This window comes from Cupressus sempervirens, chromosome 5, assembly GCF_028749045.1.
Source record: "Cupressus sempervirens isolate cs-2001-9-10 chromosome 5, ASM2874904v1, whole genome shotgun sequence".
Classification (NCBI taxonomy): Eukaryota; Viridiplantae; Streptophyta; class Pinopsida; order Cupressales; family Cupressaceae; genus Cupressus; species Cupressus sempervirens.
This window is the reverse complement of record NC_143122.1, coordinates 82,875,783-82,899,927: the sequence shown is the minus strand read 5'-3', so window position 1 is coordinate 82,899,927 and position 24,145 is coordinate 82,875,783. Positions and strand designations below refer to the sequence as shown.

At 37.1% G+C, this 24,145-nt stretch overlaps 1 protein-coding gene across 1 annotated transcript in view; it reads right to left on the bottom strand.

The window, feature by feature from the left end:
• Positions 1–24,145, bottom strand: part of LOC149554665 (uncharacterized) — a 253,826-nt gene that overhangs the window by 85,549 nt on the left and 144,132 nt on the right. Inside the window, exons 6-7 of the mRNA XM_089828725.1 lie at positions 2,315–2,451; positions 2,087–2,193 (exon numbers count right to left, since the gene is read on the bottom strand). Coding sequence (XP_089684851.1) covers positions 2,087–2,193; positions 2,315–2,451 — 244 coding nt within the window. The remainder of the gene's footprint in view (positions 1–2,086; positions 2,194–2,314; positions 2,452–24,145) is intronic.

Genomic DNA, 24,145 nt, shown 5'->3' with positions numbered 1-24,145 from the left:
TTTGGATATGTTGGAGAGTTGGGCCTTTTGCAACGTTTGGAGGAGAGTCAAGTCCAAACTATTAAGGAGCATTTACTATGAGTGGAGGACAACCCAACATGTGGCATCCAAGGCTGAGGCAAACGGCTAGCAGCAGTGACTGCCCATGAGGACTTTTCCACCTGACTCAAGGAGGTGGAGCAATTTTCTCAAGAAAGGGATGAGTTGGCTCAAGAGAGGGTCACATGGGCACCAGAGAAGGTCACCATGATAGAGTAGTGTGAGGTCGAACAGGCATGAAAGCTAACTATGGCAGCACAAATGGAGGAATGCACAAAGCGGTTCATGGTTGAGACTCACCTAGCCACTGCCATGGACGTAGACAACAAAAAACATAAGAAGATTTTAGAAGTTGCTTTTATGGTCAAAACAGAAAAGGAGTAATAGCTATTGGTTGAGCGGCACCTAAAGCTGTGCACGAAGAAGGTGTACTAGCTGTGAGGTCAGCTGGCATCCACACCTCCATCAGCAATTGCTTCATTATCAGTCCTGTTTTCTTTCATATAAATGATTCATTAGTTGTCCTCATTTTTTTGTGTCATCAAGAGGACGACTTTCTTTTGAGGGGGGTGATGTTGTCTAGTAATTACAAATTGTTAATACTCGTTATTTAATCTAAGGGGTGGGTAGTTGGGATGGTCACAACGCTTGGCATTGCAACCATTCGACCTTTTTATATGATATGTATTTACACTTGAGAGGGATCATCAGATCATATGAGGAGAGAGTAGTTATTGGCATTGTGGTAATTGTTGTCATACTTGGTGTGGACATTGTAAGCATTTCATGAATCAATTAAGAAGCTCGTGAATTCTCTAAAACATTGTGTACTGTGTTTTTTTGTTACATTACTGGTTATTCTTGTATGCATTAACTGAGTCCCTACGAGGCAAACAGGGGTTCCATTACCCATCCCAACATCATGGCAAGTGTTGGTCTTAAGATAGGTTCCAGATGATGATGTAGCCATGATATTTTCTTGTGTCTTAAAGACTATTGTACACGTTCAAGTGACGAATTCCTTAGCAATTTTTTTTAAGCCTTCACTACTACATGTTTTGTAAGCAAGCTCATTCAAAAATGGAAATGGTTAAGTGAAAAGATAAATGGTTATATTCTATTTTGACTTTAGTTAGGATACTAACATGTGGGATTCTTCTATGAGTTGTCCACACAAGGCATAATCAATACATTTTGCATTATGAAAATGGTATTTCTTGCCAACTATGACTCGTATTCAGCTGTACGAGGAGATAGCATGCCAACTTTTCCTATGGTGATCCTGGTATACTAAACAAGTTGTCCAATACATCAAACAAGATAATTCTTGAGTATGGCTTTAAATATGAATATCTGGATATTTGCAACGAAGAATATGTATTTTGTAGATTTTTATGATCGTGACTCATCATTGGCCCATTACTTTCTTAGACTTATAGCTTGATGAGCTTTGGAGCTAACACCAAAATGAGGTTGAGGATAGCACTGCTCGCAAAGATTTGGGTGCAACAACCCTAGTGTTGTCAAGGTGAAACGCCCTTTGAGTTTGAGATTGGCACCCCCAGCCAGGTCAAGAGGCAGCCCAAGTCTTGAAAAGTCCAGGTGAGTCTCGTCATTATGCACAAAAGTATATCCCTAACATCCAGTAGAAAGTCAATTTTCATGCAAGAATGGGAACCATAACTGCCATTGATGAACTACAACTCTAACCTTGGTTATTAATGTCAATACAACAATATTTAAGATTCCTAAGAAAAAATCATTAAAATAATATTCCTTAACACCTCATGAACATCCAAGTACCGATTCCAAGAGTGTTTCACATACACAATATATAGGATTGTAAGGTTGAAAGCATCTAACTCTAGCAATAATGTTACTCACCCCTCATCATATAAAAGGAGTCGCATGTCATCAAGCTATGCATCTACGAATTATACGAGCAATTTCAAACCTAAGGTCTCTTTAAACTGCACAAGAATGTTTACAATTGGAGAAAAAATGAAATCCTACAAAATACTAAACTGCAAGCATAATATCATCTTACCCTTCTGGACACAACACAGGACCAGAGAGTGCAGCGAATGTCAAATCAGCTGCAGTAAACTGTTCACCACAGATGAAAGGCCGTCCATCTCCAAGAACATTATCCACCTACAGGATGATAATTTTTCTTGAAAGTGAGAACATTTCTGTTATAGTTTTATGTGAACATGAGATAATTCTCCATAACCTTCACATATGAGTTGCTATTGAAAAATACTTTTATTTATACCTCTTGAAATATCTGGCGTAGCTTACTAAGGGAAGCCTCTTTTGCTCCTGGTTTTTGGCTGCCAATCGATTTCTTTATACCTGACCTTAATATCGGCATTAAAAGCCAAGATAACGTCCTTTCCCAGCTTGCAGCTCCTGGAATACAAACATAGGTTAAAAATGAGGACCAAATGAGAAAATCTTATTTGCTTATATCATCTCTAATCCCATTACATGGTAAGGCAAGAATTCATCAGACTTCCATGATCATCACAAAATATAAGCAATGCACACATTTTTAAAAAGTAGCACTTTTTACTTATCCTCCCAGGCATAACAAGTTCAAAACCACTTACATATATTGTTCAAAACTATTTTTAAAATGGTTGAACAACCTATAGTAGCAAAAAACTCAGTAATAACATACCAACACAAAAGATCAATTGGGATCAACTAGGAAAATTTTGAGTTAACATTTGGCCTCTGCTTAGGGAAAAGTCAGAAAGAAAACATGCCATAACAATGTAAGGAATAAACCTAAACCCTATACTTCTTTAATTTTTATCAAAACATTACAGAAAATTGTGATTTATTCACAATTTATTAGGTCAATTTTTTCCATCCACTTTCTGCAAAAGTAGCATTTTCTCAAAAGAATAAAACAGCTTGTATGCCAACTCACAATTTTTCATGATACACCCTTGATTTCTATGTCTATTTAAGAAACTTAAAATGAAAAAAGTTATTGATGTCCCTTAATATTCTATGTTCATAAATCGTAACCCTGCCCAGAATGACAAACCATTAAAGATATAGAATGGTTAACAAGGGCTGAACAACCGTATCCGATAAGAAATTTATTTTTGTCCCTGGCTTTTATATGTTTGTTAAAGGTATCAAATTGGATGTATAGCACAATATACTGTCCAAAAAGCATTCAATAATTATAGGATATAGAAATAAGATTGATTTGGCTTTCAATTTCTCTAAGGCAATTGATGCATCCTTGAATCCTTCAGAAAAGATATCTTGCTAGGAATAAGTACCTGCAAATTTTGAGGGCATTTACATTGGCAGGTCTTTACGAAAGTACTTTCCAATTTGTTCTAAAAGGAAAATAACTACCAGACTCTAACAACCATCTGGCAAGACTTTACACCCTATAAAACAAACCTTGACCTAACTGTTGTCAAGCTTCTAGAAACACACTTGTGATTCTACAAAATTTACCTACTGCTTGTAACACATGAATTCGTTTTAGGAAGTAAACTAATTTTAGCACAGACAAGCAAGGGGTTTAAATTTGTTAATTCTGTAACTTATAAACATACTGATCTGATAACAGATTGATCTGATCTGATATGGCATGATAAATATTGATCTAAGACTTTGCATAGTTCTCTTAAAGATATCGGCACCAATCCTTGTGTATTAGTTTAAAACTAACTTAAACTCCTTTGTTTGGTTTGTGTTTAAACTTAATTCATGTAAAGTCGCCAAATTCTAGAGGCTAGGCAAAATAGACTTGGGAAGAGACATGTCCTTCCTAAGGACATGTCCCTTGATTTCTATATTTATAAAGGGTAAGGTTGAAGTCTAAGAGCACACAAGAACTCAAATAGTTTGCTCCTTAGTCAATACTGCCTACATTAGTCAATACTGCCTACATACGATTTGCAGAACAAAAGACAGTTTTCTAAATTATATTTTAATTTAATTCAAGACAGTAAATTGAAGTTATTCACAGCAAGCTACAAGGAGAGGAAGAAGGTCGAATCTAGTCTCTAATTCAGTCATAGAATTTGCAGAAACTTTACATGGTATCAAAGCTCTGGTAGTCAAACCTAGGCTCTGCAAAATTCAGTAATCAGACTTTATATATGTCTAGCATCTATCTCCTATCTTCAATGGCATACACAATCAGACCCGAGGACAGGTTTGATGGAAAAGAACACTTTGATGCCTGCAAATTCAAAATCATGATGATTCTTGAAAAAAATGATATAAAACAATTTGTTGATAGAGCATTCAAACAACCTAGTATTGAACTTCATAAAACTATATGGAGTAAAGAAAATCAGAAAGTCATTCAAATCATATTAGATGGAGTAAAGAATGATATTGTACTAATGGTAACAAAACATCAGACAACATTTGATATGATGAATGCATTACTAAATGCATCTGAGGTCGAGAATGCAACTAGGGTTCTCACACTGAAAAGACAACTAAATCACATGCAAATAAAGAAAGGACAATCAATGAATTCTTACTTCCTAAGCGTTGCCGGCATAAGAGATGAACTATCAAGTATAGGAACCACTATTAGTGACACGGAACTAACACAAATGGCTATAGATGGATTTCCAGATTCATGGGAAACTTTTGTACAAGGAATAAGTGCCAGAGATAAGCTTCTTGACTTCAACAAACTTACGGGGGATTGTCTTAAAGAAGAATATTGAAAATTAAAGAAAGGAGGGAAATTGAAAATAGAAGATGACTTCAACAAACTTAAGGGGGATTGTCTTAAAGAAGAATATTGAAAATTAAAGAAAGGAGGGAAATTGAAAATACAAGATGAAGAACCTCATGTTCTTAATACAAACTCTTATAAGGGCAAGAAGCATTTCAAGAAGAAAAAGGGAAATCAAAAGAATGGAAAACCCAAAAAAGATCTATCCGATAGAAAAGTGTTTCAAATGTGAAAAAATTGGATACTATAGATCTAACTGTCCTGAGAATTCTAAACAACAAGTGAATTGTACAAATGTTACTAGGGAAGAAGATAGCTATGATCCTGAGAATCCTGTATTGTATTTGTTACTATCAAATGAAATCTCAAGTAAAGCATAGGTAATTGATCATGGATCTTCTAGACATATAATAGGATACAAAGAAGCACTGGACTCTATTTCAGAATAGGTTAATGGTGAAGTTACCATTGGTGATAATTCAGCACATTCCGTCGAAGAAATTGGAAACTACACCTTGAATCTAAAGTCAGGAAATTCTCTTCTCCTCAAAGGAGTACTCTATGCACCAGGAATAAAAAGGAATCTAATCTCGATTACAACACTTTAAGATGATGGCCATAATATTGCATTCATGGACAGTAAGGTAATAACTTTGAAAAGAACTCCTCTATTAAGAAAGCGAAGTTGATTGGTCAAAGAAAACGATATTTGTGTGAATTAAATTCAGAATCTAGTCAACCTATTCAAGCCTTAATTCATAAAGTTGTAGACATAAATGAAATATGGCACAGAAGATTAAGGCATCTAAATTTCAAAACCTTATCAACTATGGAGAAGATGGCTACTAGTTTACCTAAACTAAATAAAGACCACTTAAGCATATGCAAAGGATGTGCCATGGGTAAGAAAACCAAAAGTCCATTTCATGATAGCACTAGCAAAACAAATAATGTTTAGAAATTAATTCATTCAGATTTATGTCGACCTATGTCTGTTTCTTCTCTTGGAGGATTCTGGTATTATATTTTGTTCATAGATGACTTCTCTAAGAAAACATGGACTTACTTCTTAAAGTGCAAAGAATCAAAAGAAATCCTAAAGAGATTTAAAGAATTCAAAACATTAACTGAAAACTTATCAGGACATAAAATTAAAACTCATAGAACTGATAATGGAGGGGAATACACCTCAGATTTGCTTAAAAGGTTTTGTAAAGAAACAGGAATTAAGAGGGAGTACACCATTCCTCATAATCTAGAACAAAACGGGGTAGCAGAAAGAAAGAATATAACAATTATAGAAGCTACTAGAGCTATGATATTTGATCAAAATCTAAAATATTATCTTTGGGCAGAAGCCTTTTGTACTATTGTCTATATTCAAAACAGAAACCCTCACTCTTACCTTAGAGATAAAACTCCTAAAGAAGTATTTACTAAGGTTAAACCCAATATAAGTCATCTTAGGATTTTTGGGTGCCTCGTATATATCCATGTTCCAAAAGAAAAGAGAACCGAGTTAAAACTCTCTGGGAGGAAACGTATTTTTGTAGAGTATAGTGAAACATTTAAGGCATATAGGATTTTCATACCTAGACAGAAAAGTATTGAACTTAGTAGGGATGTAATTTTTGAAGAAGATCTAACATTCAAAAGAGCCCTAAGTTCTAAAGAACCTTCTCCTTTACCTAGTTCTGAAAAAAATACTATGTCTGCATCTTAGAAGGAGAACATAGAAGAAATTCAAGATGAAATTCAAAATCTAAATCTTGGAGAAACTCAAAATTCAAATAAAAGACGACTTTGGGCAATTAAAACAGTTGAGGAATCACAAGACTTTTCTGCACCTTCTGGAACAATCAAAGAAAGCAAAAGACCTAAAAGATTTGCTAGTTATATAGCAAACGTGAATGATTTGTCCAAAACAAAACCATCCAATCCTTCAGATGCTATTAAACATATAACCTGGAATGAAGCTATGACAGAAGAATACCAATCTATTATGAAGAATGATGCTTGGGAAAATCTATTGTTTCTTCCAAGTGGATATTTAAAATAAAGCATGCTGCTAATGGTAGCATTGAGAAGTATAAAGCTAGATTTGTAGCCAGAGGATTCTCTTAGAAAGAAGGGATTGATTATGAAGAAACCTTTGCTCTTGTTCCCAAATATACATCTATAAGAGCAGTCCTAGCAATTGTAGCATCAAATGGATGGAAAGTACATCAGATGGATGTAAAAACAGCATTCGTAAATGGAAAGATTACAAAAGAAGTATATTTGGAGCAACCTAAGGGATTTTAAATTCATGCTCCTAACGTTTTTCTTTGCAGGCTCAAGAAAGCCCTTTATGGGCTTAAACAGGCTCCAAGGGCTTGGTATAAAACTATCGATAAGTATCTCACCAGCTTAGGATTTTCCAAGAATGAAGCCGATCTAAATTTATATTATAAAAGAGATAAAGATGGTGTGGTAATTCTGATACTGTATGTTGATGATTTACTAATAACAGGTGATGATCATCTTATAGATCAATGCAAGAAAGATCTAATTAGAGAATTTGAGATGAAAGACTTGCGACTACTTCATTACTTCCTAGGACAGGAAGTATGGCAAAATTCTGACAATATCATACCCAATCAAGGGAAGTATACATCAAATATTTTGAAGAGATTTGGAATGTGAAATTGCAAGCTTATGTCTTCTCCAATGGAGACTAATCTACATAAACTTAAAAAAGCAGCAGCAGAATCACCTTCCATAGATTCTACTCTCTACAGACAGATGATTGGGTCCCTTATGTACTCAGTAAATACAAGACCTGATATTTGCTATGTTGTTAATGCCTTAAGTCAGTTCGTGTGTGAGCCAAAGGAGATTCACCTAGTTGTAGTTAAACACATTATAAGATACTTACAAGCCACTCTCAAACTCAAATATGAGAAGGTTGGCTTAGATATGCATGGATTCACTAACTCAAATTGGGGTTGAAAGATCCCTGGTGGATCTCTTCCACTGATCTGCTGTAATTTTATATTTTAAAATTTGTTTTCCCTATTTATTAAAATTTTCTTGCAGAACTAGACAGAAGTTGCAAAAGGGTTTGATTGTTTTATATTCTTGATGATTTTTCAATAAGTACTAACAGAAGTACAATAACATGAACCAGTTCTAAGAATTTATTCCAAATACATTTAAAGCAAAGTCGCTCCAAGCAGATTTTTTTGAATATACACCAAATATGTAACCAGATGAAGATATACAATAATATTCAGATGATAACAACCAAGAATAAAGCCAACCTAAAGGTGTAAAGGTGAAATATGAGCCCAGAAGGAAGCTACGGCCAGAATCCAACACTCAAATGTTGTACGTGGAAAAGTAGATGGCTGCCAGGCGCGGCCGTACAGCTGCAAAGTGCCCACGCATAGGTAAAATACACAAACTCCAGCTAAAACTCTAACTCAGTACTACGTTCCCCAGAAGAAACAATGCACAATCTCGAAGATGCTTCTGGCTACAAGAATTCAGACCATTGTTTTGGGAGCTACATCCCAAACAAGCAAAGCAAGTGGGTTTGGCATCCCAAATGCTGAAAGCTCAATCAGAGCCCAAAACACAAATCCAAGATGTAATATGTCCATAATGCCTTCAAACTTTTTCTTTACCTCCTTATAACCCACCAAACTTAGCTCGAACCCTAAAAGTGTCACTCAACATGAAAACCTGAAACAATTACTCATTGTTAATAATCATGAAATCACTCAACATGACACTAAGAAAACAATTTACTCGTAAATAATCATGGAATTACTCAACATGACAAATTTGTAAGACTCGCCGCTAAGCCTTTACTCACAGACTCTTTCAATGTAAACTGTCATTGAATTTGTCAACATGACATCCAACTCCCATCACAGAATCTCTCAACATGATGTTCACTATCGCATACTGAAAGAGTTATCATAGCTGATCTTACAACCTCATTTATTCACACAAGAATAGAAATAGGCATAACACAAACAAGACTTAGTTCCATTTAAGTCTCAAATTTTACAAATACCACAAGCATCACAAGCATATATTAGAATGAAGGGGATTCCATAAGCACTCCCTCTTAATAAAGAATTATTTTGATCGCAACAATAAGAAGAGAATGTAACCTCCCTCTGAGGCTGAACATCTCCCTCTGACTCACAAGCTCCCTCTAAATCTCATAAGCAATTTTTTTCAATTCAGCAAGCAACATCCTAATGCAGTCTCCCCAATAACCTCATCACTTCCTACAATCAAATAACTCATAAAACCAAACTAGAGATAAATCTGAATGTACTTTCAAACATGCACTAGACTCATACAATCCTATATTATTTTTCTACCATCATAAAGTTGCAATTGCCTATCCTTTCCTTTACATATATCTCCATAATATATAACCTAATGAATCTCATGCAATATGACAAGCTTTCTTATGATATTCCACAATCTCAACTAAATGATACTATATATATTCTAAAGTCAAAATAATGATCAAACTTATCTTGAAATTTATTCCACCCAAAATATTCTCTGTAACTCAAAGCATTAGCAGCAGCAGCAACACTACTTGCATATTTCTCATTTCTCAAAAAAAAATAGTGTTGAAACCAATTTCTTACAAGTTTGAAGTTCTTCCTTTATCCTTGTCTACAAACAGAGGCTTGCACATAGATATTTCTTCCAATTGGTAACACCTGTTTCCTTTAGTGTTTCATCACAACAACTTGCTCAGTAAACAATTCCACAATCTAAAATAAAATCTGTTAGAAGATGAGGGAAAGAACAAAGCTCTGTCTGCTCTCAGACTCTCAATACACTTGAGGGCTTGAAGACAAGACGAGACTGGAGCACGGGAAAACACCAATTGCCAATGCACACCAAGGAAAAATAAAAGAAGGAAACTTCAAGATCTCGTAATCATGAGCAGAGAGAAGACACGGAAGCAGCATGAACGAAGAGGCAAGAAATCAAAATTGAGAGTCAATAACAATGAAAAACAATGACATCAACGATAGGAGTATGGCCTGATGACGACAATTATGGACCATTGCTAATCTCAAGTATTAACTCCCAAGAATATCAAAACTGACGAGAATGACACATGGACATACAAAACATAAATGATAGAGATGAAGCCGCACATGGAATGTCCAACCAAAACAAGAAGATACCAAGGCATTGAGAAAAATAGAATCACACGGTGCTAGGAATTATTTGCCTGCCACGACTCTCCTCATACAATGTCTTGAAGATCATAACATATTATAAATAAATCTATGCCGCATGTGCATACTAGACAAGACGAACATTCAGCTAAAGACTAAAAGCGAAGAATGTTAAAACACTAGAGATGCAAACTTAGCCAAAGTCATTGATATACACAACAAAACCTCCACATATTCAAGTAAAACATTAATACAAATATGACATATGGTGAAAACGAGACAACCAGTACAACAAAATCTGAATGCTGAAGAAGCAGCTGATGACAAGAACAATAAATAACAGCCTTCAATGACAGAATACAAGATTTCCCTTGCATGGCAATATAATAACTCCAGATTCTCTATCCCAACAAATCACATGATCTGGATATTGAATACTTGGAAGAAATGACAACAATAATTAAAGAAAAAAAAAAACTCATTTACAATTCCCACACATACAAGATATCAGAAAACTGATGCTCAAGAAGACAAAATATACAATAAGATATAAATTAATGCCGATATCAGATTTTAAATCTGGAAACACCCCGTATCGGATTTAAAATCACCTGACATATAGAACAAAAAGCATACTAGAACAACAATCAGAAACCGATAATCAAAAAACCTCAATAGAAATGAAACCCTTATCAGAATTTATCATATGCATGCAACAAAATGTGACACAACCAGAGGGAAAATAACCAAAACATAATTTCCTTCAATTGTTGTTATCAAGCCTAGCTCTGATACCATGTTAAGGATAGATCCCAGAAATCAATGATGATAAACAGCAATAAGAAAAGAGTCAAAATTGAAACAATAAATACGAGAAATTTCCGAGGAAAACCCTTCCAGAATGAAGGGAAAAACGCAACCACAACAAAAAATCTCATTTTATTCATCATAAAAGTTCAAATGTACAATGCCTATCGCTTGATGCGATATATATAACTTAAGGAGAGACTCTTCACATTCCAACCGAATGTCTCTTCAATTTCTCAAAACATGACTCCATTTTTACAATTACAAATATAACTCTTAAAATTTTCACACCTCAACGCATGTCGAATGACATATGTCATTACATTTAAATATTATAATTTGAACATAAGTGTCCTTTTCAGCTGAAGGAGACAATAATGGTAATAATGTCCATATTTCCAAAGATATAGATCTCTATTGCAGCTAAAATTTTCAAAAAATAGACCGCTACTGTTTAATCTATTGTTATTTAAATCTTCTGAGAAAAAATGCTCATCTATTGTAATCGTCTCTAATCATTCAACAAACTCCTCAAGAGTGTGGGCAAAGGAATTCGCCAATGTTGGAACTCCCTATAAACATTTATAATCATTTTTGAAATACAAGTACCTCCTACGCGTACAATATCCTCCTAGATCTTTATTTGTATATCTTTCAAGTGATTTTTCATTCACATATGCTCTACTATTGTCATTTGATATAGCATTCAAATATAAGTTCAACATCTATAGCCAAAACAATTAAAAATTATACATCTTTCTGCAGCATTAATCTTGAGTTTTCGCAAGACAAGAACAAGTTCCATTTCAATAATAGTCAACAGTCCCCTATGCTTACGACATTAATTATAGTTGTATTCATCACTATGATTGCATCTAGTTGGTATATCACTTTTATCATTCTCTTAACATAATCATATGTTATTTTCCCCATATATACCATTCAACTAGCCCCCCCTAATATAATTGTGCCTCATTAAAAAGAAACAAGTTCCACGCATTTATTATGGATATCTATGTAGAGTTGAAATATCACCCAAGTTCCACAGATACAGAAATATGTTAATCACATGGAATAGTTCAATCTATACACAAGAAGTAACAACTAACATATACCATTCATACTATAGTACCAATAGGCAAGGAAATGATTTCTTTATTGATACCAAAAACCAACATTAGTACATTACCAAATTTCAAAGTATTTATAGACCGGTCGGTTCATTGGAAACCAACCAACGCATTTCCTCACCACCTAACTACCCAACCTAACTAGCTTTAACAAGTACTTTATTCCAACTACATCTATCCCCCCCAAAAAAAATAAGTTTTCTAGACAACTTTAGAACATGAAACAAAAACACTTTAACTTCAAGAAGGATGGGAGGACATCACTATGCTTAGAGTTCCCCTTAACAATTGCACGTCTCGCTCCATTGTGTTCTGCTTTGTCTGAACGCCCTCTAATACCTATAGTGCATCCATCTTTTTACCTTCTGCCGCGGCAACCTTATTCTCCAATTCAGCTTTTTCTTTGTTCCAAGCTTCCTGCATAGCAACTTTCTCCGCTGCCCATTGTTGTTAAAGACTCTTTCTCTCTAGCTCCCAAACTTTAGCTACGTCTTTCTCCTTCTGAAGTTTCAAAAAGGTTCCCTGAAAGGCAACCTCCATTGCTGTCAACGCTTCTAGGAGAGGTGATTGTTCCTATCCCACGAAAATGATAGAGTTGCCTGTCCATGTGGTAGCCATGTCTTTCTCTGAATAACCACCCTATTCTAGTAGTTCCCAATCTGTGTGGCAATCAGTCTGCATAAAGGTGGCCAACGCCTCTGTTGTAGTGATGATGGTCTCTAGATTCTGAGCCCTGGCCTATTGCATGATCCTTCTAGTAGAATGCTCCAGGGCATGAAGCTCAATGAGGAATAGTTCAGCCTTGGCTGCAAAAGATGTTGTGTCTTGTGGTTCCTTGTGCTCACTTTGTATGTCAACTTGTTCCTCGGCAGCTTTCGCTAGGGGTAAAGACACCATGCCTTCCTCTTCGAGTAACCTGTCCACTTCCTCCAGGACCGTATCTGTCATGGCCCCCATCTGTACCTGAGTTTTGTGCATCATATATAGATAGATGTGGGAGAATGCGGCAGGGGCATATGCAACAATGAGGAAGCATCCACAGAATTTGCATTCCACACGCAAAAGGAAAAAGATCAAGGCCCACAACATGGAGAATGTGCAGGGCAGTCCACGCAAAGAGACAGGCAGCTCCACATTTTAGCAAGGGATAGAGGAATGAGGGGACAACATCTACCGCAGTCCACGCCCAAAGAGAATGTGGGGGTCATCCACGACTTCTTAAGGAAGGAGCTCCAAGCAAGAGGGGAACTTTCTTTTTAGTTTCACGCCAGAAATAACAGAGCATCGCATTGAAGCCGCCCATACATGAAGATAGATGTCACAGCAAACAAAGGGGCATCCACATGTTGCAAGGCGTCCAGGAGCAGAGCAAAAATCATAAGGGGAGATGCCATTGTCCAAGGCGGTAGGAACTGCAAGAGGCTCCACATTTTGGCGGAGGAGGCACATAAAATGCAGCTCACGCATTGGAGACAGGGTCCCCACGTTAAAAAATAGGAGGCCCATGATCATAGTGGCATTAAGGCACCCACAGCAAAGATCCACTCATGGATAGGGAGCCCCACGTTTTGAGGAGCTGGTAGTTTGCGTGTTTTGTATATCTCACATCGATAATGTGGAAAGTATTTTTGTTATATTAATATGCAAGCACACTGATGACAATGTGTCTAAAGGCACAAGCCTTTTATGACATGAGGCACATCTACAAGGGCCCGCCCATAGCCTGCCGCAAGGTCAACGAAGTTTTGACTGATCGTCTGATTAGGGGGACTAGCCTTGATGTTGTGCGATGGTTCGACAGTTTCGTAGAATCATGGATGGAAAAATAAAGGGCTCCGATCCTATGATTGTCATAGGATCGGGGCATAAATTTTGGAGGCTCCGATGTTACGACCAGTCGAGAGATCGCGAAGCTTAATGCAAGGGGCTACGATGCTACGACTTGGTTGGGAGATCACGGATGGATTTTCAAACGTTTACGACGCTCCAAAATGTGAAGTTAATGTGGTCTTTATAATGTCGTAGTATTGTAGATTCATAAAATTAAAATATTTCAATTGCATAATATGATGTGAGGCAAAATAAAAGTAATAAATTGAAAATGAATATAAAATTCAAAGTTTGAATGCATGAAATTTCAAATGGAAAGTTTTGAATATTTAAATGTTTTATATAGTTTATACTATATAAACATTTTAAATTTTTCATTTTAATGAATGATCATAGTCCGGGAGCCAGATTTTTAAATTGGCCTCAAGAGCACGAATTTCATCCAAAATATGCAGTGTAGCATACCGTTGGAATTAGCAAAGAACAAACTTTCCATTTTTGTAGTCAGATTTTGTGCAAGGGTTAACCAGAAGCAGCTACAGGTGAATTTGTGGTTTTGGGGGCTTCTCAGTAAAATTTTCAGAATTATGTTTTCAAATGAAATTAAGATCATATGTGGCTAGTTTTTCATCAAATTTGACTTCTCCAACAAATTGAAGGATGATTTGATTGTTTTAATTGCAGTTGGTTGCAAAATGATGTTTTTGGCAACAGTACATTTAAATTTCACACCAAAGGCAGAAGTGACATGCCAAAATCAGATTTTGAGCCACCATCACAGATTTGATGTGTTTCTAATATTTTCTTCAAGAGGATATTTTGCTAAATGTTTTAATGAAATCTATTAGATATTTTGCTGCATCATTTATGGCTTTTGGTTACAAGCAAATGAAGAAGTTCAGTTTCAATAACATCAGATTGAAGACATTTTCAGTGGGACACATGTCAAATTCAGCTTCCAAAGCCTGAAAATATCTTATCTTCTATATATTCTTCCTCTCTACTCTTTGCAAGGGTTCCATCCTTCATGACAAGTGAGACCACAAGGTTGGCTCTAGTTTTACAGTTGTGATACCATTTTCCTCAATATTCCTCTGTTATGAACAGCAGTATTGTATTTCTTTTGAAGCATTCTAGCTTATACAATCATTTCTTTGTGTATTTTTTGAGTGTTAACATGCAGATGATGTATTGATTTCAATGAGATTAATGCAAGAGTTTCATTCTGATTCTCGTCTCCTTCTATTATTCGCAATCTTTTGTGTTTGAGAATGAAGAGCTTGAACTCAATTGCAATCCCTTAAGGTTGTATGTCAAAATAAATTTGTTGTTGGAACAAAGAACCAAGTAAATGCTTGTTTATACTGATAGGATTGTGGGTTACACCAGGAGGATAAGTATGAGAGTTTTTATGAAAATTGATATATGTTTGCAAGTCAAATAGATAGATCAGATGTCTAAATATATGAGTATACTTCAGGTATCCATCTGTATGTTCAATGGATAAGGGACTAGTCCACTTGGAGGTTACATGTTCTCTGTTGTTGCATACCCAGGTTATGCTGAGATCAAAATCTTTAATCGAATATCATTTTCCCTTTTATGTATTGAAGAACTAGAAATGTTGGTCAACGCTTATTTGTTGTTACTTTTTGGTTGTAATTGGCTACTGTAATCAAGAAGTTTGTCAGCAAATTATAGAAGAATATTGACCATTTCTGCTATAGGGGCTAGTCTTGAAGAGAAAAGTATCAAGTTAATAAGATAAATCCCTTAGGTTTGCCCGCATTGGCTTAGTAGAGCCTAAAGAGAAGTGAGTCCTAATGACTCTGTTAATGTTGGCCCAGAGCTTAGATTTAGCCTTGTTGAATATAGGATTTAGCTCATCCTTAGGCTTGTCCCTATCTTTGTTTCCTAGTATTAGGTTTAAATCCACCTGATATGTTCTTTACAAGAAAGAACTCCAACAGGATAGACTCAAACTCTTTTAATTCAAAAATCAGCATGAAAATGATTTTATCTACCTCTGTTGTACATAACGCTTTCTTCAGGGGATGGTTTGCCTCTGCTTTTTCCCACCAAGTCCTACACTTGCTTCCCATCACACTTTCAAATGTAAAATTCTCGGTAGTGATGGTGATTTTCTGTACCACTTTCCCTTTACATTTTGTCATCTTCCTTACCTCCTTTGCTTGCAATACGGCATATTTCTTCTTTTAGGAATCGATAATGTTTCCCTTGCTCAGATTTCCAATGCTTAGTTTCACCATTGTGTGTTGTTGTGTTAGTTCCCAAATCTTTTTAACTGATTGTATCTGCCACCTGTACCAATTGTACCACTCGATACGATGTAACTATTCGCAACATAGCTCTTTTTCATTCTCTAAATTGACAAGTACCTTTGCTTATACTATCTCTTGTCATACGACCTGTTGCTGCAATACGGAGGTCCTTAGTACGAAAGTGTGATGTATAGTCTCTTCACTGGACGGATGTCACAGTACGGAATTCCGCTCATGTGCGGATGCTAGAATTGATGTTTCTGATTTTCCCTAGGTTGTTGTACGGGTACAGAATGATGTTTAAAAGGGTGCCACCGTACGAAATGATGTTGTCGTACATACTGTTGTTGCCGTATAGACTGCAGCTGCCATACAGATTGTTGCCTTGCAAAATGTGGTCGTACGGGGTGTTGTTGCCGTAATGAGAGTGTGCCTGCTAATCCGTACACAAGGTTGCTTGGTTCTCATTGCCTTGTTCGGCCTTACAAGTTCTCCTTCTGCCCTTCCTGATATCTGTATGGCTACTGTTCTAACCCTTCCCTCTAGTGGTACAATCGTCCGTACAAGTTCTTCTATCCTCTCTAAGGTCAGTATAGCTACTGCTCCCCTTCCCTCTTGTTGTACGATAGTCCATAAAGCCACTTTAACTGCCTCTTCTTGTCCTCTGGTAACTCCGTCTCCCTCTCTGGCAATTATAGGGATGTGTTTTAACTCCGTCTCTTTATAAAGACTTAGTGTATTTTTTTCCTTTTTCGTCACTTTCACTTTTTGTTTTTTGTCTTTTTTCCTCTTCTGTATTTCTAAAATAGGTACTTGCCAATTTATTTCTTTTCTCATATCTTTTTAACTTAGACCCATTTACTAGGTCTCTAATAGGTCTGTCATCCAACGTAGATAACTTGATTACTCCATTCTCCTTTATTTCTGATATTTTAAATGGTCCTAGCATTAGACTTTATATTTTTCTAGTTTTATTTCATTTTTCCTTTGTATTTTAATACCAGTTGTCCTTGTTTAAAATTCATTTTCTTTAAATGTTTGTCATGCCAAAATTTTCGCCTTTGCTAGGCCACCTTTGTACGTCATTGAGCAAATGTCCTCCTTTCATCCAGTTTGAGTAAAGTACATAGCCACTCCTTGAGGCTCTCCTCATCCCCCAACCTATTTTCAACTGCCAACTGTAAGCTTGGCACTACATGTTCCATTGGCACCACGGCCTCCTGTCCACACATGAGGTAGAAGGGAGTATGTCCAGTAATGGTTTTATAGGAAGTCCTATATGCCCAGATCACTGCCAAGATTCGTTCTTCCCAATCCTACCCTTCGACTCCACAAGTTTTATATAGGATTGCCGCTACTATTTTGTTCGTGGCCTCTACTTGGCCATTTGCTCTTGGATAATAAGGACTGGATAAAGAATGAAGAATTTTTTACTTACTTGTCATCCTCCTGATGGTATCATAGATGAAATGTACTCCTCGATCACTTGTTGGCTGGAAGGGAATCCCAAATCTCGTGACTATTTACTCATACAAAAATATGGCCGTGCTAAGAGCAATATTGTCTGGAACAGCCTGTACTTCAGCCCATTTCGTTAAGTACTCCATTCCCACCACTATGTACTTACACCAATGACTTTTTCTTACCGGTAAGGGTTCCACAAAATCTAGTCCCCACCGTTAAAATAATTCTTATCGTTTGCACGGAAATAATGGCATGAAATCTCTTTTGAGTGGCTTTCCTACACTTTGACAAGTGTCACAACTCAACACCCATTCCCTCGCATCCGCGAACAATGTCGGCCACCATAGTCCTCCCAAAAGTACCTTCCTCGCCGTAATATCTGGTCCCATGTCACCTCCCGTCAGTCCTTCGTGGACCTCACTCAGGACCCCCAGAATTTCTTCCTCCATTACACATCTCCTCAATATTTCGTTCGGTCCCATCTTGTACAATAACCCTTCAATTAGCTGGAATGTACTACATTTTAAAGCATTTTTTCTCCTTTCTGCTATAGGCATTTCCTTCGAAAAGGTTGTTGTTGATAAGTAGTGTCCAATTTTTTCGTACCATTACGGTAACACTACAATTTGAAATAGGTGCGCATCTGGAAAGTCCTCACACCCCACTACCCGAAGCTTCCCCTGACCTAATCCTTGACAACTGATCAGCAATCACATGAGATTTTCCCGGCCTCACTATAATTTTAAATGTAAATTCTTGCAGTAGAATTAGCCATCTACTTACTCCCTTGAATCACCAGTTTATTCACTAAATACATTAGTGCTTGATGGTCAACAAAAAATGTAAAGGGTGTAGCTAGTAAGTAATGTCGGAATTTCTGCACTGCATATACCATACCTAATGCTTCCCTCTCCGAGGTACTGTAGTTATGCTCTGCCTTAGACAAGAGCCTGCTTGCAAAATATACAAGATGATCGAACCCTTCCTTCCCTGTTTGTGCCAAAATGGCACCTATTGCATAATTGGAGGTGTTCACATGGACACGGAATTCTTTGTCCCAGTCAGGATATATGGGAATAGGTGCCCCGACTAATCTTTTCTTCAGTTCTTGGAAAGCCTCTTCCTGCTCTTCTTTCCACCCAAACCGTTCGCCTTTCCTAGTTAATCTTTTTAGTGGCATTGATACTTTGGAAAATCCTTTTACAAATCTCCTATAATATCCCACATGACCCAAAAATGAATTGATACCTATTACATTGGACGGCATTTCCATTTCCAAAATCACCTTGATCTTATCAGGATCTGTCTTTACTCCTTTGCACACAATGTGCCCAATCAGTCTCCCATGTCAAACCATGAACCTGCACTTTTTTGGATTGAGAGCTAATCTAGCTCAACATTTCTCCATGCATTCTCCCAGAATTTTGAGGTGTTGCTCCTGCCCACTGTAGAGCGACCAGTCATCTAGGAATGCTTTCAAATTTCCCACGGACATTCCATCAAAGATATGTAGTATTATCCTCTAAAACGTGGCTGGTGCAGTGCATAGACCAAAGGGCATCCTATTATAGGCATATACAATCACAAATGTAGCTTTTAGCTTATCTTCCTCCGCAATGCTAATCTAATTATACCCTGAAAATCCATCCATGAAGGAATACATCTCATGACCGGCTACCTCCTCCAAGATGCTATCCGTACATGGAATGGGAAATGGGTCTTTTGTTGTTACCGCATTCAAACATCTGAAATCTACACATATCTGAATTTGAGTGCCATCCTTCTCGATTGATATGACTATAGGAGATACCCATTCACTCGTTTGTACTTTGAATATTATCCCTACTTCTAACATCTTTGTGATTTCTTCCCTGACCCTTTCTACATAGTTTTTATTCATTCTATAATGTCTTTTCCGTACTGGTCTTGCTCCAAGTACCAATGGAATCCAATGGACGCACAATTCTAGAGGTACTCCCTTCAAGTCTTTGTACATCCAAGCAAAAATGTCCTTATACAACAAGAAGTTTCTAAGGGCTATCGCTTTCAATGGTGGGTCCCAATAATCTCCAATCCATATTTCCTTGGGTTGATCTCCTTCTCCAAGATTCAAAGCTTGGAGCTTGGCCTCTTCATATTCCACCTTCTGTTCAAAAATGTGTAGAGGTGTCTTGTTGAGGGTTGCCATCCCTTCCTTATACTCAGTGTATCCTTCCGGTTATTGTTCCTCTGATTCACATTCTTGTACCTCCAGCATCTTACATTTCGCATGGAAAACTTCATAGCCTCCCATCTACTAATGAAGTAATCCATTAAGGGAACTTGTGTCCTCTTCTGAGCATTCCCTTAATCTCAATACTCCTTCCTCATCTGGTTCCATCCCTCCATAGTCTTCTTCTTCGGAGTTTGAAGCCAAGTCCTAGCTTACTGACTGCTTCTCGATGTCTATGATGTACTTTCTTCCTTTCGACACAATAGATAGAGTGTTTCGCTTCCAGTTATGGGTAGCTTACACTACAACCAGCCATCCCCTCCCTAATAAGGCATCATATCCTTTCTTCTCTAGCTGTTTTCACTCTTCTAAAGTAAGCCTTGTTAGGAGCCAACCCTATTAAAGGTTACAAAACACACTGTTAGGTGTGACCCTGTTAAAGGATTTAATCACCCTGTTAGGGGTGGCCTTGTTAGAGGTCTTTAAACAATTCAATAGAACTCCCTCCTTGTTAGAGGATTTGCAAATAGCTGTTAAACCAACTCTGTTAAGAGATCTAGATCACTGCTACAATGGTTAGAGAGTAACAATGAGATGACATGATTTGAATGCAACAAAATTGCTGCTTACAAATCTTTGTTCTGGCTTGCACTTGATCCTTCTTCATTGAATATAGCTTTTTTGCTCCACAAGGATATTCTGCTTCTCCTTCAAATTTGCTTCCCCTTCTCATCATTAAATCTTCACTAACATCTTCATACTTGCACACTTTGAAACCACAACTTGACCTTATACTTATATCTTTCATATTATCAAGTCGGCTAAAATACAACTTAGAATAATTAATATTCATCACCTTAGTCGGCCAGATCCAATAGATAAATCAATTAAGCATCATATGCGAAAATAAGAAAATCCTTCATTAGCCAACCCAGTTCGGTGAAACTAACTCAGAAGCGATTTCTTGTGTTAACCAACAGAAGCTCAGTTAACACTGTAAACTCACGAAAATCCTTTGGCAACCGAGTGAGCTCGGTTAGCACTGGTTCCATCCAACATTCCTTCATTAACTAAGTGAACTCAATTAACACTCATCTTCTGCATACTTTCCTTCGATGCCCGAGTGAACTCAATACACACTGCCTACTGAACTAGGCAACCATAGGAATGCTCAGTAGACACTAAAAACTATCTTCACTACCCAAGTGAGCTCGACATATACTGACTGATAATGATATGACATTTGTGTAACATCAAAGACAATACACAATTAACCAATTGTATCCAACAGTAGTATCCTCAAGGCGACTTCTTCCTTAGTTTCTTCTCCCTGTACCCCCCTAGGATATATGTCTGGAATCATGGGCATAAATCAACTTTATTGTCTTTTTTGTTTTACTCGTAACAAATTGCTTTAGGGACCATTAATACTACAATACCAATAGGCGAGGAAATGATTTCTTTATTAATACGAAAAACATGTGTACATTGACAATATTCCAAGTACTTATACAAGGGTCGGTTAGTTGGAAACCAACTGACGCATTCCCTCACCTCCTAACTACCCAACCCGACTAGCTTTAACAAGTACTAAACATAATAGTTACTTTATTTTGACTACACCTTGTACGGATAAACAAAGGGTTCTCAAGGTGAATGCGGAGATTAAGAAGAAAATACATGTTCGAAGGGAACTAAAGGATCCCCTAGGTTCTTCTACTCAATCCACAACAGAACAAAATATTCTAAGGCAAATGATGCAATTGGAGATATCAGCGAAATTCCAGGACCTATTGGAAACGATGCCACATTTAAAGGTAGCCTTGTTCAACAACCCAACCATCCCAACAAGTACAGCGGGATCGATGGAGGTTCTTGGCGGTTCTACAGCAAACCCAATGATACTTACCGTCAATAGCGGACGAAACCCAGTACTAGTAGAGATGGGCATCTTGGGCACCATGCTGATGAACACAATTATTGACGGTGGGTTAGGGATAAATGTCCTACCCAAAGAGACTTGGAAGAGTGTGGGCAAGCCAACACTTTGGCTGGCAACCTTCAACTTATTGGGGGTTCGCCAACATGGCAACAAGTACATTGGGATGAATGGAGGTTCTTGGTGGTTCTACAGCAGACCCAATGATACTTACCGTCAATAGCAAAAAAAACCTAGTACTTGTAGAGATGGGCATCTTGGGCACCATGGTGATGAACACAATTATTGACGATGGGTTAGGGATAAATGTCCTACCCAAAGAGACTTGGAAGAGTGTGGGCAAGCCGACACTGTGGCCGCCAACCTTCAACTTATTGGGGGCTGACCAACATGGCATCAAACCCCTCAGAACATTAAGCACGCAACAAGTAGCACCTGGGACACAACCCTCCACATTGGACTTTGTAGTAATCCCTCTCATGCGAAAGGGATATGACGCCATCCTCGAGAGAGGGTGGCTGGTGAAAAATAAGGCAAATCATAACTGGACGAAAATATCTTGTCATTCAAAGGGGGGGGAAGTTTGTGATGGATCTCAAAACCCAATTGGTTGAAGAGGAAATGGCATCTTCCTAAGATTTGGAATTTGATCACGAAGGACACGAAAGAAAAAGGACTATGAAGCCCAATGACGAAGTAGTATTAGAGTTGGAAGATGATTCAAATTCTATGGATGGCCTATTCCATTGGTAGCCTGACTCTTGATTCTTGATTATTGGAAGTATCCTCTTCTCTGGGACTTTGCTACTGTCGGAGTACTCTTTGTGTAGGTGTCTTTAGATTTTTGTACCCTAACTTCCTTCCTAGTGTCTCCGAGATGAAAAAATTGGCTATACCTTCACTTGTATGCTCAATCAACCCCTCTTGGATTCTGGTGGAATCCCTTTGTCCTCCCTTCAAGTCACGACGTCTCTCCTCCTGTTGCTGCAAACATAGTGTCCTCGAGGCAATTTCCTCCTCTATTTCTTCTTTCGGTGTTTGCCTTCGATATATGTTTGGAATCAGGGGCATGAATTGGTTTAGTGTTTTTTTCCTTTCGTCGGATTATCACGCTCCTCAAAGTTGTATTCCCTTGTCCTCCTTTCAGCAAATTGTTAAAGTACTTGTTGCCTCCTCCATCCTTTTCTGTCTCGGCTCTTTCCTCCTACACACATAACAAGTTGCGTGCCAACAAGCAAGGAATTTGTCTCAGTAGATCATACACCGCCGGTGGCACCAAAAGTGTTACATCCCAATTTTTGACCTAGCTTGAAATATAGACGTTGAAGTTCACATGAAGTCAGTTGACAGTTTAATTTGATATAATCTGGCGAAATAGTAAGATAGTTAGTCGTTATGATTTCAAGTGAAGATGACATGCTAGTTATTCGTTAATTGCAAATTCATGGAATTAAGATGAAAGGTTAACTGATATAATTATTTATAATTCATAATTTAATTACAGAGAAATTTCTTGCACAGAGCTTATCAAAGGGGTGGAAGCATTGTCAAAAAATAATTAGGCAGAGCATCACCACCATTGGACAGACAGGTAGAAGACCTAGCGATTTGAAACAAGACACATCTTTGGAACTGCATGAGTTGTTAATAATTAATTTAATTTAATTAATTAAATTTAAATATAAACGTATTCTTAAAAGATTTTAAATTATCTTTCGTCGAATTATTTTTAATAATAATTTATATATGTGCATTTGAATATAAAACTGTTTTGGCATCTTTATATAATATTCTTTAATGTTAGCACTTAGTCATCGATTTAAACATTTGATATTTGAGTTTAATCTTTTCAATTTCTCCTTGAGGTATTCGAACGGCATCTTGTAACGGCAAGGAAGCCGTAAAGTCATTCCCAAAGTATTATATATGATGGTCTTGTCGTGTATTGGCAACAGACAGATATCCGAACTTCTTTATTCTATTTTTTTTTTATTTTCCTTGCTTTGTTACAACGCCATTAGCACCCAAGTTTATACGTTTTGCAATCCATAAATAATAGCTTTCCCGTGGAGATCTAAAGGAGACGACTGAGTCTTGTAAAACCAAATTCGACTGCAGAGCAGGAGTCACATAAGATTTGGAATGTTAGTTTCTCTTTTTCCATATGTTGCAAAGGTCTGCGTAGGTTCTTTTTCTTCTTTGTGCTGGCTTGAGTCTTCATTCTGTTGGGTCTATTCAAGGTACCTATATGATTTTGAACCTCTAATGATTTCAATGAGCAATTGAAAATGTATGAGAAGATGCTGCTGTCTAAGTCCCAAATTTCCGTATTTGATGTGTTGTTGCTGAATTTGTTTTGAAGACGTTCTATATGGCGTGGTATTGCAACATCCACAATTTATTAGTATCTTAAAAATCTAAATGGTTTTGTGCTTTCTACAAAAGTTATACTTGATTATTTTCTAGTATCTCTGCAACTTGTTTTATAAGCCAATTATTTTCACTA